The sequence below is a fragment of the Ursus maritimus genome, unplaced genomic scaffold (genome assembly GCF_017311325.1).
Source record: "Ursus maritimus isolate PB19 unplaced genomic scaffold, ASM1731132v1 scaffold_29, whole genome shotgun sequence".
Taxonomy (NCBI): Eukaryota; Metazoa; Chordata; class Mammalia; order Carnivora; family Ursidae; genus Ursus; species Ursus maritimus.
In genome coordinates this window covers 14058367-14072061 of record NW_024425452.1, presented here as the reverse complement: position 1 = coordinate 14072061, position 13695 = coordinate 14058367, and the positions used below count along the sequence as shown (strand labels likewise).

The 13695-nt window shown below is 33.1% G+C and overlaps 1 protein-coding gene across 2 annotated transcripts in view; it reads left to right on the top strand.

Annotated features, from left to right (window-relative positions):
• The window catches only part of COL21A1 (collagen type XXI alpha 1 chain), a 119686-nt gene that overhangs the window by 59227 nt on the left and 46764 nt on the right, over positions 1 to 13695 (top strand). For both annotated transcript variants that reach the window (XM_008691759.2, XM_040643590.1), the window contains 4 exons: positions 2477 to 2530; positions 3686 to 3739; positions 4999 to 5052; positions 5174 to 5227. In XM_008691759.2, coding sequence (XP_008689981.1) covers positions 2477 to 2530; positions 3686 to 3739; positions 4999 to 5052; positions 5174 to 5227 — 216 coding nt within the window. The remainder of the gene's footprint in view (positions 1 to 2476; positions 2531 to 3685; positions 3740 to 4998; positions 5053 to 5173; positions 5228 to 13695) is intronic.

Here is a 13695-nt window from a genome sequence, read left to right as displayed (position 1 = left end):
TATGCTATGCTCACCACAAATATAGCTTCCATCTGTCACCATACAATGTTACTATAATATCATTGACTGTATTCCCTATGCTGTACCTTTTATTCCTTGATTTTTTCGTTCCATAACTGGGAGCCTGTATATCCTATACCCCTTCACCCACTTTGACCATCTCCCCACCCCTCTTCCCTCTGGCAGCCATCAGTTTGTTCTCTGTAAGTTATAGGTCTGATTCTGCTTTTTGTTTGTTTGTTTTGTTTTTTTGGATTCCACATATGAGTGAAATCATATGGTATTTGTCTTTCTCAGTCTGACTTCGCTTAGCATAATACTCTCTGGGTCCATCCATATTGTTGCAAAGGGCAAAATATCATTCTTTTTACTGCTGCATAATATTCCATTATATATACATACATTCTTACCACATTTTTAAAAATCTGTTCATCAGTTGATGGACACTTGAACTGCTTCCCTATCTTGGCTATTATAAATAATGCTGCAGTAAACATAGAGGTCCATATATCTTTTTGAATTAACGTTTTTATTTTCTTTGTGCAAATACCTAGTGGTGGAATTTTGGATGAAATGGTATTTCTCTTTTTAATTGTTTGAGGTAACTCCATGCTGTTTTCACAGTGGCTGTGCCAGTTTCCTTTTTCTTCACATCCTTGCCAATACTTGTTATTTCTTAACTTTTTTATTTTAGCCATTTTGACAGGTGTGAGTGAAACCTCATTGTGGTTTTGGTTTGCATTTCCCTGATAATGACTGATGTTGAGCATCTTTCATGTGTCTTTTGGCCATCTGTAGTCTTTGTTGGAAAAATGTATGTTCAGATCCTTTACTCATTTTAAAATCAGATTTTTTTGGTGTTGAGTTGTCTAAGTTCTTTATATTTTAAAAACATTAACCCCTTATTGGTTATATTATTTGCAAATATCTTCTCCCATTCAATAGGTTGTCTGTTTTATTGATAATTCCTTTGCTGTGCAAAACATTTTTATTTTGATGTAGCCACATAGTTTATTTTTGCTTTTATTTCCTTGGGTGTAGCAGACATATCCAGAAAAATGTTGTGATGGCCAATGTCAGAGAAGTTATTGCCTGTGCTCTCTCTCTTCTAGAATTTTTCTGGTTTCAGGTCTCAAATTTAAGTCTTTATTCCCTTTGAGTTTATTTTTGTGTATGGTGTTAGAAAGTGTTCCAGTTTCATTTTTTGCATGTAATTGTCCAGTTTTCCCAGCACCATTTATGAAGAAACTGTCTTTTCCCCATTTGTATATTCTTCCTTTGTTTGTTATAGATTAATTGACCATATAAGCACGGGTTTATTTCTGGGCTATTTTATTATCTATGTGTTTATTTTTGTGCCAATACCATACTGTTTTGATTACTATAGCTTTGCAGTGTATCTTGAAATCTCGAAGTACGATACCTCCAGCTTTTTTCTTCTTTCTCAAGATTTCTTTGGCTATTTGGGGTCTTTTGTGGTTCCATACAAATTTTAGCGTTATTTGTTCTAGTTCTGAAAAAATGCTGGTGGTGCTTTGATAGGGATTACATTGAATTACAGTTTTCAAAGCACAGGTATTTTACTTCCGTGGTTAAGTTTATCCCTAGGTATTTCATTCTTTTTGGTGCAGTTGTGAATGTGGTTCTTTTCTGAATTTCTCTTTCTGCTGTTTCATTATTAGTGCATAGAAATGCTACTGATTTGGGGGTATTAATTTTGTATCCTGCAACTTCACTGAGTTCATGTACTACTAATAGTTTTTTGCTGCATCTCCAAAATTTTGGATCATTGGGTTTTCATTTTCATTTGTCTCCATGTTTTTTGATTTAACCAAGGAGGTGAAAGACCTTTACTCTGAAAACTATAGAACACTGATGAAAGAAATTGAAAATGATACAATGGAAAGATATTTTATACCCAAGGATTAGAAGAGTTAATGTCCACGCTACCCAAAGCAATCTACACATTCAGTGTAATCCCTATTAAAATACCAACAGCATTTGGGGCACCTGAGTGGTTCAGTCTGTTAAGCAACTAGCTCTTGATTTCGGCTCAAGTCATTATCTCAGGGTCATGAGATGGAGCCCTGTATTGGACTGCATGCTGAGCATGCTTAAGATTCTCTCTCTCTCCCTCCCCCTTCTTCGACCCCTCCCCCTTGTGCTTGCACCTCCCCCTGAAATATAAATATAAAGAAATATAAATATAAAGAAATGTAAATATACCAACAGCATTTTTCACAGAACTGGAACAAGTTCACCTAAGTCTCAAAATACTTCCCTTTTCTAATCGTAAAGGAAACCCTATAAATGAGGATTGATCTTTCATACAGATAGGGTTTTAATGTAGATATGCATTGAACTGTTGGAAGATTGTTTTCCAGTGGATTTTGACAAGGGTGAAGTTGAAGAATGTATGATGATATTTTTTAGGCTGAAATATATTTTCTTTCATTAATTTTAGTTTTATTTTCAGGGTGACCGTGGACTTCCTGGTTTTCCCGGGCTTCATGGCATGCCAGGATTAAAGGTTGAAAAAAATCTAGTCTTTTATTATTTAGCAATGTTGCATTTTATTTTAAATTAAAAGTTCTTTATGTTATAAATGTGTTATAAATAAATGCGCAAATATAAAGTATATTAAAGTAAATGATTGGATTACTATCGTAGTTTACATAAAACTTTTTACAAATTTTGTTTAAAATACCCAGTCAGAAATTTTATGGTATTTAAACATTGATGAGTAAGTTTTGATATATGGAAATTCTTTTAACTCTAAGTCTAGTACTTTAGGCCCTGTTATGATACCGACTATCCTTATTTTTCCTTGTTTTTCTTCATAAAGCCTCAAAAATAGGGCTTTTGTAAACAAACCTTAAATTATTTCTACTTTATTTTATGTTGGCAATTAAACCTTGCTGTTTGTAATTGGTGCTTTTTTTTTCTTTAAGCTTTAAGGGCAATTTTCATATTTCCCTAAAATTCAATAATTTAATTCCGGTTAGTGAACATACAGTGTCATATTAGTTTCAGGTGTATGATGTAGTGATTCAACAATTCTATACCTCATTACTCAGTTCTCATCATAAGTTTACTCTTAATCCCCATTACCTATTTTACCCATCCCCCACCTCCCCACTGATATGCTTTATTTTAAATGAGTACCCTCAGTTATTTTTTCTTTCAACAAGAACACTTTTACTTGAAGCATACTTCAGAATACATGGTTTAAAAAGATATAAATAAAACAAGAGAAATAGAATACACATTTTCTTCAACTACACTCAGAAGAATCCCCTGGTTAAATCACATGAAAAGAGACATAACGGGGTAACTGGGTGATGGGCATTAACGAGGGTACATGATGTAATGAGCACTGGGTGTTATATAAGACTGATGATTCACAGGCCTGTACCCCTGAAACCAATAATACATTATATGTTAATTAATTGAAATTAAATAAAAAATGTTAAAAAGAATAGGTAATAAAATATTATACATACATAAGGAAAAACTAATAAAAATGTGTAATAATTTTATGGAGAAAACTACAATATTTTAATGATGGATATAAAAAGAAAACTTGAATGAATGGAGAAATACATTTAAAAAGTAAATACTGAAATTAAAATAAAAAACTTAAAAGAATAAAAATAAAATTCAGTATTTATATTTTGTCTTTTAGGGTGAAATGGGCCCCAAAGGAGATAAAGGATCAACTGGATTTTATGGCAAAAAGGGAAGTATGGATTATAAAACAAAGTATCTGTATGGGACTTTGGATGTCATGAAAGGAGAAAACTGGTTTTTCAGTCCCAGCTCACTCACCATTATAGCAATTAGCTTTGTTCACCTTTCTCAGGAAATTCATTTAGAATAATGAAAAAATAGAATAATACCTGGTGTGTAGTATTTTATAAGAATACATCATGTGATTGACCACTCTGAATTTTTAAAGTATTTATCGAGAGAGATTCCTTGGGAGGAAGTGGCAGCTGCTTAACAGCAGGTCCATGGAGGATCACTGTTACGGGCCTTCCGATTTCTTCACATTGAAGGAAGATTGTGTTGTTTATTACATTTAAAATACTCACTGCTTTTTAATTTTGCCATGATGTGGTTTCTATGTTTAGATGCTTGTAATAATTCTGCATTCACCGTTGTTTTTAATGTCTTGTGTCGGCTGGCCTGGTAAAGTAATGCTTTGCCGGAAGTTGTAGAGCCAGCACAAGCCGTAGTTCCATGAATTCTGTCACTACATAAAGAGGTTCACTTTTTAACTTGAGATTGAGTTGGAATTTTTAAATCCTTGTTGTACCTCCTCTGGGGATGGTGTCTAGAAGCTTCCCGAATGGTCCAGCTACCATCACAGGCTATCCTACAGTACAGCCTCTGACAAAACTTGACTGACCAGAACCTCTGGTAGAAGAATTGTTTACCTTTATACCAAGAAAATTGGGAAATCACCAAGATCCACATGTGTGTGCCCAAACCAACTTCAAAGAATTTGTGCTGCGAGACCTAAAGTCTTAGGAATTTGCCTAAAATGAAAAAACATGTCTGCGGGGGCCCATGGTGGTTCCATGTGTGCTAAATATGCCCATCCAAGGTCAAGCATGCGTTCTTTATTGAGGAGCAGAAAATCACTGTGGAAGTGTTGAAGGCATAAGCACAGAGTCAGAAGGCTAAGCAAACAAAAAATACAACTTTTTTTTGAGTAAAAAAACAAAACTTAGGGGGCGTCTGGGTAGCTCAGTCATTAAGCATCTGCCTTCGGCTCCCAGAGTCCTGGGATCGAGCCCCACATAAGGCTTCTCCGCTGGGAGCCTGCTTCTTCCTCTCCCATTCCCCCTGCCTGTATTCCCTCTCTCGCTGGCTCTCTCTCTCTCTCTGTCAAATAAATAAATAAATCTTTAAAAAACAAACAAAAAACCAAAACAAAACTTAAAAATAAAATTATTGCACGGATTGTTTTCTAAGTGTTTGTTTTTAATACAGGGTGCAAAAGGTGAAAAGGGGAATGCTGGTTTTCCTGGCCTTCCTGGACGTGCTGTGAGTTTTATAGAAAAAGCTCTTGAGTATTTACTTTAAATAAAAATGATCTTATACTGTCTTCTTTAAAAGGAAAAAGTAGTACAAAAAATGTATTAAAATACCCATATTTATTTTTCAGGGAGAACCAGGAAGACATGGAAAGGATGGATTAATGGGTAGTCCTGGTTACAAGGTATTTACATAAGAAAACCAAATTCTGTAACTTGCGAGTGAACGTTAGAAAAATGTACTGATACTTGACTTTTTTTACATTATGACATTGGTATAAAATAATGAGCTGAAAGTTGTTTTACTGTAATTTAAAAATGTTAGTAAATTTCTTTTGTGTCTATTGTGAATTCTTAGGTGTCAAAAATAAAATCCCTGGATATTAGAAGATTGAACTTCTTTGATAAGCCATTCAAATGGGTTTGTTTGGTGGGTGAGAAGCAGAGGTACCAAGCTCTTATCTCCCGATAAGGGAGGTACTTGGGTGGGAGGTTGGGGGACTTCATCCTTAATCTTAACAACTTCTTTATCAATTGTGTGGTATGAGTGTGAGAGAATTAGAGCAAGAGGAACTGCAAAGTGCCTGTCATTCACCAGCCCTGAAAAACTCAAAGGCACATGCCCTTACGATGATGGGTTAGCACCATCATATTCTTACAACTTTTTGGGGTTAATTATCAAATAGAAATGGACTTTCTATGCTGTAGCTTGTTAAATATAAAGATATCAATCATGTGTATATATTTAAGTCAGTCTATCTGGAATGTGCCAACAGCCCACCTAATTGTTCTGTAAGTGTTTTGAATACCTCAGGAGAGGATTTGTATAATCTATCAGCCAGTGAGGCTGCATGGTCAAGCATTGGATTTAGAGATGTCGTCATGTTCCCTAATCATCAGGCCAAACTTGCTCAGAAATGCAGTCCAGATTTTCTTGGTCTTTTCTTTTGGACAAATTGTTCGTTTATTTGCTTAAGTATTATGAAAGAAAGTTCCCCAAATATCCATGATTCCTTAAAGATTATAAATAGTGCTTCCTGAATGTAAAATATTGGGGCTCATTTTAAAGAGCTCAGTCATGTGTTGTTAATTATATTTCACTGATTCTGTATTTTATTTCAGATTTGTTAATTAAACAGATATTTATTGATATTTATTAGGTGCTAGACATACAGAGGGGAGGAAAACTGTCACAACCCTTATTTTTATGGAGTTTATAATCTAGTCTCTCTTTATTAAAGAACACAGGTTCTTTACTTTACCTGAAAATTTGGCATTCATCTAATTTAATTTTTCTTTATCTTCTTTTTTTTAAATTTTATAATAATTTTTTATTATATTATGTTAGTCACCATGCAGTACATCCCTAGTTTTTGATGTAAAGTTCCATGATTCATTACTTTATCTTGTTATAATTAGCCCATGTGCCCCAAGAAATGCAATTATATTTTTGGGAGGTAGTAAAGTTTAGAGAATAGAACTGAGTTGGATTTCCACTACTCAGTGACTTTTTCTAACTAGCTGTATGTCCTTTGACAAATACTTTGACCTTCCAGTTTTTTCCATTTAAAAAATGGGATAAATGCTACCTACTTAGAATGGTGTGGTAGGGACTGAGAGCGATAGAGCACCCAGCATAGTACTTGTCAGAGAATGTATTCTATAAGGAATTAGTTTCTTTGTCCATTTTTTGATTGGAGCATTGCTTTAAGGTCCCTTTTTGAGCTTTTTTAAAAAAAATCCGCTTTATTGAGGTTTCATTGACGTACAGAAATTACATATTTCATGTATACAACTTGGTGAGTTTGTACATAAGTATATTCTCATGGAACCATCACCACAATCAATGCCATAAATATCTGTTGCCTCCAAAAGTTTCTTCCTTCTCTCTTTATTTATTATTATTGTTTTGGTGATGACAGCATTTAATGTAAGGTCGGCCTTCTTAGCTGATTTTAAAGTTTGCACTGCAGCATTGTTGACTGTAGACACTAAGCTGTACGATAGATTTCTATGACTTACTCATTTTACGTAATTGAAACTTGACCCTTTGACCAATACTTCCCTGTTTCTCCCTCTCCTCAGTCCCTGGTAACCACCATTCTACTCTCTGCTTCTATGACTTTGACAGTTTTAGATTCCACATATAAGTGGGATCATATAGTATTTGTCATTCTATGTCTGGCTTGTTTCACTTAGTGTATGTCTTCTGGGTTCATCCATGTTGTAACAAATGGCAGGATTTCCTTTTTTTTTTTTTGAGGATGACGTGCGTGCGTGCGTGTGTGTGTGTGTGTGTGTGTGTCTTTATCTATCTAGATATCACATTTTCTTTATTCATTCAACTGTCAACGGATTTAAGTTGCTTTTATGTTTTGACTATTGTGAATAATGCTGCAGTGAACAGGTATGTCTTCAAGATCCTGATTTCCATTCCTTTGATTATATACCCAGAAGCAAGATTGCCGTAGCATACGGTACTTATCTCTTTAATTTTTCGAGGAACCTCTATAACCCTTTTCCATAATGACTATATCAGTCTATATTCCCACCAACAGTATACAGGGCTTCCGGTTTCTCCACATCCTTGCCAAGATTTGTCTTTTTTTGTTTGTTTTGTTTTTGTTTTTTTGGCTAATAGTCCCTCCCTAACGGATTTGAGGTGATATTTCATTGTGGTTTTGATTGCATTTCCCTGTTGATTAGTGATGTTGAGCACCTTTTCATATACTTGTTGGTCATTTATGTCTTTTTGCAGAATTGACTATTCAGTTCCTTTGCTCATTTTTAAATTGGGTTGTTATTGCTATTGAATTGTAGGAGTTTCTTATATATTTTGGATATTAACCCTTTATCAGATATATGGCTTGCAAATGTTTTCTCCCAATCTGTGGGTTGCCTTTTCATTTTGTTGATGGTTTTCTTTTTTGTGCAGAAGCTTTTTGGTTTGATGTAGTCCCACGTGTCTAATTTTGCCTTTGTTGCCTATGCTTTTGGTTCCTGGATTGAACGTAGGAATTTGGGGATTCTTTTCTCTATTTATATAAAAAAATGCCACTGGGATTTTGATAGGGATTGCGTCAAATCTGTAGACCATTTGTGGTAATGTGGACATTTTAACAATAAAAAATGTTCCAATCCATGAACTAGGGTTTAGGGATGACTTTTCATTTATTTGTCTTCTTTAATTTCTTTTATCAGTGTTTTGTAGTTTTTAGTGTATAAGTCTTTGTCCTTCTTGGTTTAGTTTATTTCAAAGTGTTTTATTATTTTTGATGCTATTATAAATATGGTTGCTTTCTTAATTTCCTTTTTGTATGCTTTGCTGTTAGTGTATAAAAATGCAACTGATTTTTGTATGTTGATTTTGTATCCTGCAACTTTACTGAATTTATTAGTTTTGACAGTTTTTTGATGGACTCTTTAGGTTTTTCTGTATATGAGATCATGCCATCTACAGAGACAATTTTACTTTGAATGTTATTTCTTTCTTTTTCTTGCCTAATTTCTCTGGCTAGTACTTCCACTACTGTGTTGTAAAGAAGTGGCAAGAGTGGGCATCTTTGTTGTGTTCCTGATCTTAAAGGGAAAGCTTTCAGTTTTTCATCATTAAATATGATGTTCACTGTGGGTTTTTCATATATATGTGATCCTTATTGTGTTGAGTTTGAGTTAAATTCCTTCTATACATAGTTTTATGAGAGTTCTAATCATAAATGGTGTTGAGTTTTGTCAAATATTTTTTCTACATTTCTTGAAATGATCATAAGATTTTTAATCTTTTTTTCTGTTAATCTGGTGTATCACATTGATTTGTATATACTGTCATCTTTGTATCCCAGGGATAAATCCCACTTGATTATGGTGGATGGTCCTTTCAATGTGCTCTTGAATTCAGCTTGATACTGTTTGTTCAGGACTTCTGCATATATGTTCATTAAGGATATTGGCCTGTAGTTTTCTTTCCTTGTGGTGGTTTATTTGGCTTTAGTATCAGGCTAATAATAGCCTCATAAAATGATTTGGGAACTGTTCTCCCTTTTATTTTTTGGAAGATTTTATGAAGGATTCCTATTAATTCTTTAAATGATTAGTGGAATTTACATGTGAAGTCTGCCTGTCCTGGAACTTTCTTTATTAGAAAATTTTTGATTACTGATTCAGTCTCCTTATTTGTTATTGGTCTGTTCAGGTTTTCTCTTTCTTCTTAATTTAGTCTTGTTAGGTTTTATGTTTCTAGGAATTTATCCATTTCTTCTAGTTTGTCCAATTTGTTGGCATATAATTATTCATAATAGTCCCTTGTGATCTTTTTTATTTCTGTGGCATCAACTGTAATGTCTCCTCTTTTGTTTCTGATTTTATTTGAGTCTTCTTTTTTTTTTCTTAATCTAGCTAAGGATTTGCCCATATTTTAGATCTTTTTAAAAAATCAACTCTGGCTTTAATTATTTTTATTTTGTTTTTGTATTCTCTGTTTCATTTATTCTTGGTCTAATTTTAATTATTTCCTTCCTCCAGCTAACTTTGGGCTTAGTTCTTCTTTTTCTAGTGTTTGCCCCCCCCCTTTTTTTTTTTAGTATTTTATTGATTTATTTGAGAGAGCACATGAGAGGAGGGGGAGAGGCAGAGGGAGAAGGAGAAGCAACCTCTCTGCTGAGCAGGGAGCCCTACTCGGGGCTTGATCCTAGGACCCTGGGGGTCATGACTTGAGCCCAAGGCAGGTGCTTAACTGACTGAGCCACCCAGGAGCCCCTAGTTTATTTCCCTTTTTGAAATTAATCTGGGTAGCATGTTTGCATGAAGATACTTATAAGTGTAAACCTTATTTCACTTTTTAACAGCTTTATTCATAAAGAAGCCACACATTATACAGTTTACCTATTTAATTTATTGTACACACAATTCAGTAGTTTTGAGCATATTTACAGTTATTCAATCATCACTGCAATCTAATTTTAGAATATTTTCATCACTTCAGAAAGAAACCTTATACCCATTAGCAGTCACTCCCAATACAAAAAAAAATTAAGAAATTGGACTTCATCTAGATTAAAAACTTTGTCCTATCAAAAGGCACAATTAAGAAAGTGAAAAAGATGTCAAGAAAGTATTTTCAAACATATATCTGATAAAGGACATATATCCAGAATACGTAAAGAAGTCTTATTACTCATTAATAAGAAGATAAAAACCCAAGTTTTTAAAATGTCAAATGTTTTGAATAGACATGTCACAAAAGAAGATAATACCAGTGGCAACAAGCCCATAAAAAGATGTCAACATGGCCAGTCATCATGGAAATGCAAACTAAAACTCCATATTCAGAATGGGCAAATCCACAGGGATAGAAAGTAGATTGGAGGTTGCAGAGGGCTGAAAATAGAGCACAAGTGGCTGGAAGGAAATTGGGAGTGACTGCTAATGTGGTTCATGCCTTTTGTGTCATATTTAAGAATATTTACCTAATTTAAGTTTATAAGATTTTCTCCTCTTCTAAAAGAAAAAAATTCAATTTTTCTAAATACTTATATTTAGAACATGTGTATTTTCTAAAACTTTATCATCTTAGCCTATAAATTTAGGCCTGTGATCCATTTTGATCATTTTAATTTCTATGTATGGCATGAGGAAAAAGTCAAGATTGATTTTTTTTCTATTAGTACACCCAATTCTTTCAGCATCATTTATTAAAAAAACTATCATTTCCCATTGAATTACATGAGGATTTTGCCAAATAAGATTTGATTGATGCATGTGAAACTATTTTTGGACTCTTGATTCTGTTCCACTAATCTATACCTCTGTCCTTTTGTCAACAACACACTGTCTTGATTGTCATAGCCTTATAGTCTTGAAATCTGACAGTGTAAGTATCTAAATTTGTTTTGCTTTTTAAAATTGTAATGGATGTACTAGGTATATAAATTCCATATAAGCTTGAGTGTCAGCTTGAAAAATTTTACAAAAAAGCCTTCTGAGTTTTATTAAGTATACTTTTTAGTTTGGAATATAGATTTACAGGAAAGTTGCAGATACAGTATACGGAGTTCCCTTACACACTTTACCCGGTTTCTCCTGATGTTTACATCTTATATTACTATGGCACATTTGTCAAAACTAAGAAATCAATATCTACATATTGCTGTAAATTGCACTCCATACTTTATTTGAATTTTATAAGTTTTTCACAAATGTCCTTTTTCTGTTCCATGATCTAATTGAGGATATACCACGTAGCATTATTTTGTTATATCCTTAGTTTCTTCTAATCTCTGATAATTTCAGCCTTTTCTTGTTTTTCGTAACTTTGACAGTTTTGACGAGCTTTGGTTAGGTATTTTGTAGAATGTCACTCACTGTGAGTTTTTCTGATGTTTTCCTCATGATTAGGCTGGAATTATAGGGTTTTTTTTTTGGTGGGGAGGGAAGGATAACACAAAGGTGAAGTGCCCATCTCATCATATTAGAGAGTATATATGCTATCACATGACTAATCATTGATTATATTAACTTTGATGATTTGGTTATGGTAGTATTTGTCGTGTTTCTTCACTGTGAAGTTACTGCTTTTTTCCTTGCACATTTTTTTTGGAATTGAGTTACCAAGTCCAGCTCCTACTCAAGATGGGGCAAAAGGGCTGAGATGAAGCTTAAACTTTCAGAGAGGAGAGTATATACATATCTTTACACTTATTTGAGGAGAGTTATGGTTGTAACAATGAGTTATGGATTATTTGTTTTTTAGTAGTTGAGTTGTGTAAATTCTTTATATAATTTTGGATACTAACCCTTTATCAGAGATGTCATTTGCAAATATATTTTCCCATTCAGAAATTTTTTAGTTTTGTTGATTGTTTCCTTTGCTGTGCAGAAGCTTTTTACTTTGATGTAGTCCCAATTGTTTATTTTTGCTTTCATTTCTCTTGCCTCAGGAGACATACCTAGAAAAAAGTTGTTATGGCTGATGTTGGAGAAATTACTGCCTGCACTCTTTTCTAGGATTTTTGTAGTTTCAGGTCTCACAGTTAAGTCCTTATTTCATTTTGAATTTATCTTTTTGTTTGGTGTAAGCCAGGAGTCCAGTTTCATTCTTTTGCATGTAGCTGTCCAGTTTTCCCAACATCATTTGTTGAAAAGATCGACTCTTTTTCCCATTGAATATTTTTTCCTGTTTTGTCAAAGATTAATTGACCATATACATGTGGGTTTATTTCTGGGCTTTCTGTTCTATTACATTGATCTATGTGCTTATTTTTTTGCTATATTCTTGTCCTTTTAATGTATGATTTTTAATGTTCTTTCATTCCTGGTATTATATATTATGTAATAATCATTTGTTATTGGTGGTTACAACTGAATTCATGCACTGCATGGTTTTTCCTCATCTTCTCCATTATCATCTGGGCCTGATGCTCTTTGTTTTGAATAGCTTCTTGATAACTTTTTCTTATTTCTTACATGGAAATTGGTTGGCTTAAGCACTCTATCCCTCACAGGGTCAATAATAGTAAACTTCGTTCTCTTAGGAAATTAGTCTTTCCATCTTGATTTTTCAAATGATTTGTATAGAATTGTGCAAATTCCTTTCATGGTTTTTAAAATTTTTTTTTGGTTTCAGTAATTATTCTCCCTTTGTTATTTCTTTGAATATTTATGCTTTCGCTTTATACTTTTTTTTTTTTTTTTTTTGCTTGATTATAAATGAGATTTTGGCTTCTTTATTATGTTGGGTTTTTTTTTTTCCCCAAAGATCCAACATTGTAATTTAAATTTTAACTTCATTGATTTTCCATTTCTGGTTTTTTGTTTTTGTTTTTGTTTTTTTGTTTTTACTACTTCCTTCCTTCCTTCTTTTTTCTTACATTTTTCTAGATTTTACAACTGGGAAGTGAATTCACTTATTTTCATTGCATTTACAATTTTTTTGCTTTTTGTATTTAGCTTTATACATATTTTTTTATTATTGCTTCAGTTGTATTCCCTTGATTTTAATATGCAGTGTTTTCATTAACATTACTTTTTAGAAATCCTGTAATTTTGATTTTCTCTTTTTCCTAGAAATTGTTTAAAAGTTTAAAAAATTTTAGATTGAAAATTCTTCTGATTCTGTCGTCAACTTCTGGTTTTATTGCACTTTATCAGAGATTATTATTTGCATAATATCTTCTTAATGGGATTTGTTGTAGTTTTTTTCTTGGACTTCTTAGATGTTCAATTGTCAGAAATGTTTCCTGTCATATAAGAAGGTAAATCTCTGTTTTGAGAATGTAAAACTCAGTATACATTTGTAAAATTTTCTTTATTGAATATCTTGTTCAAATATTCTATATACTTAATTTTTGTTTTGTTTTACCTGTCTTGTGTCCTCTCGTCATTTTCATCTAGTCTTCTTCTATCCTCTGTTTCATGAATGTGGTTTTTATTTGTTGCATGCGTATTCATAACTGTTACATCTTCATTTTGGATTGTGGCTTTTGATATGATTGCTATCACTTTTTTGTCTCCCCTAATAATTTTTAGCTGGAAGTCTACTTTGTCTTATATATCAGAATTGCATTTCTTCGTTTTGATTATTCTTATTTGCTTGCTAAACTTTGCACATTCTATTGTATGCTTTTTCAGTAATTTTTAGTTGTTTCTCTTATCTCAG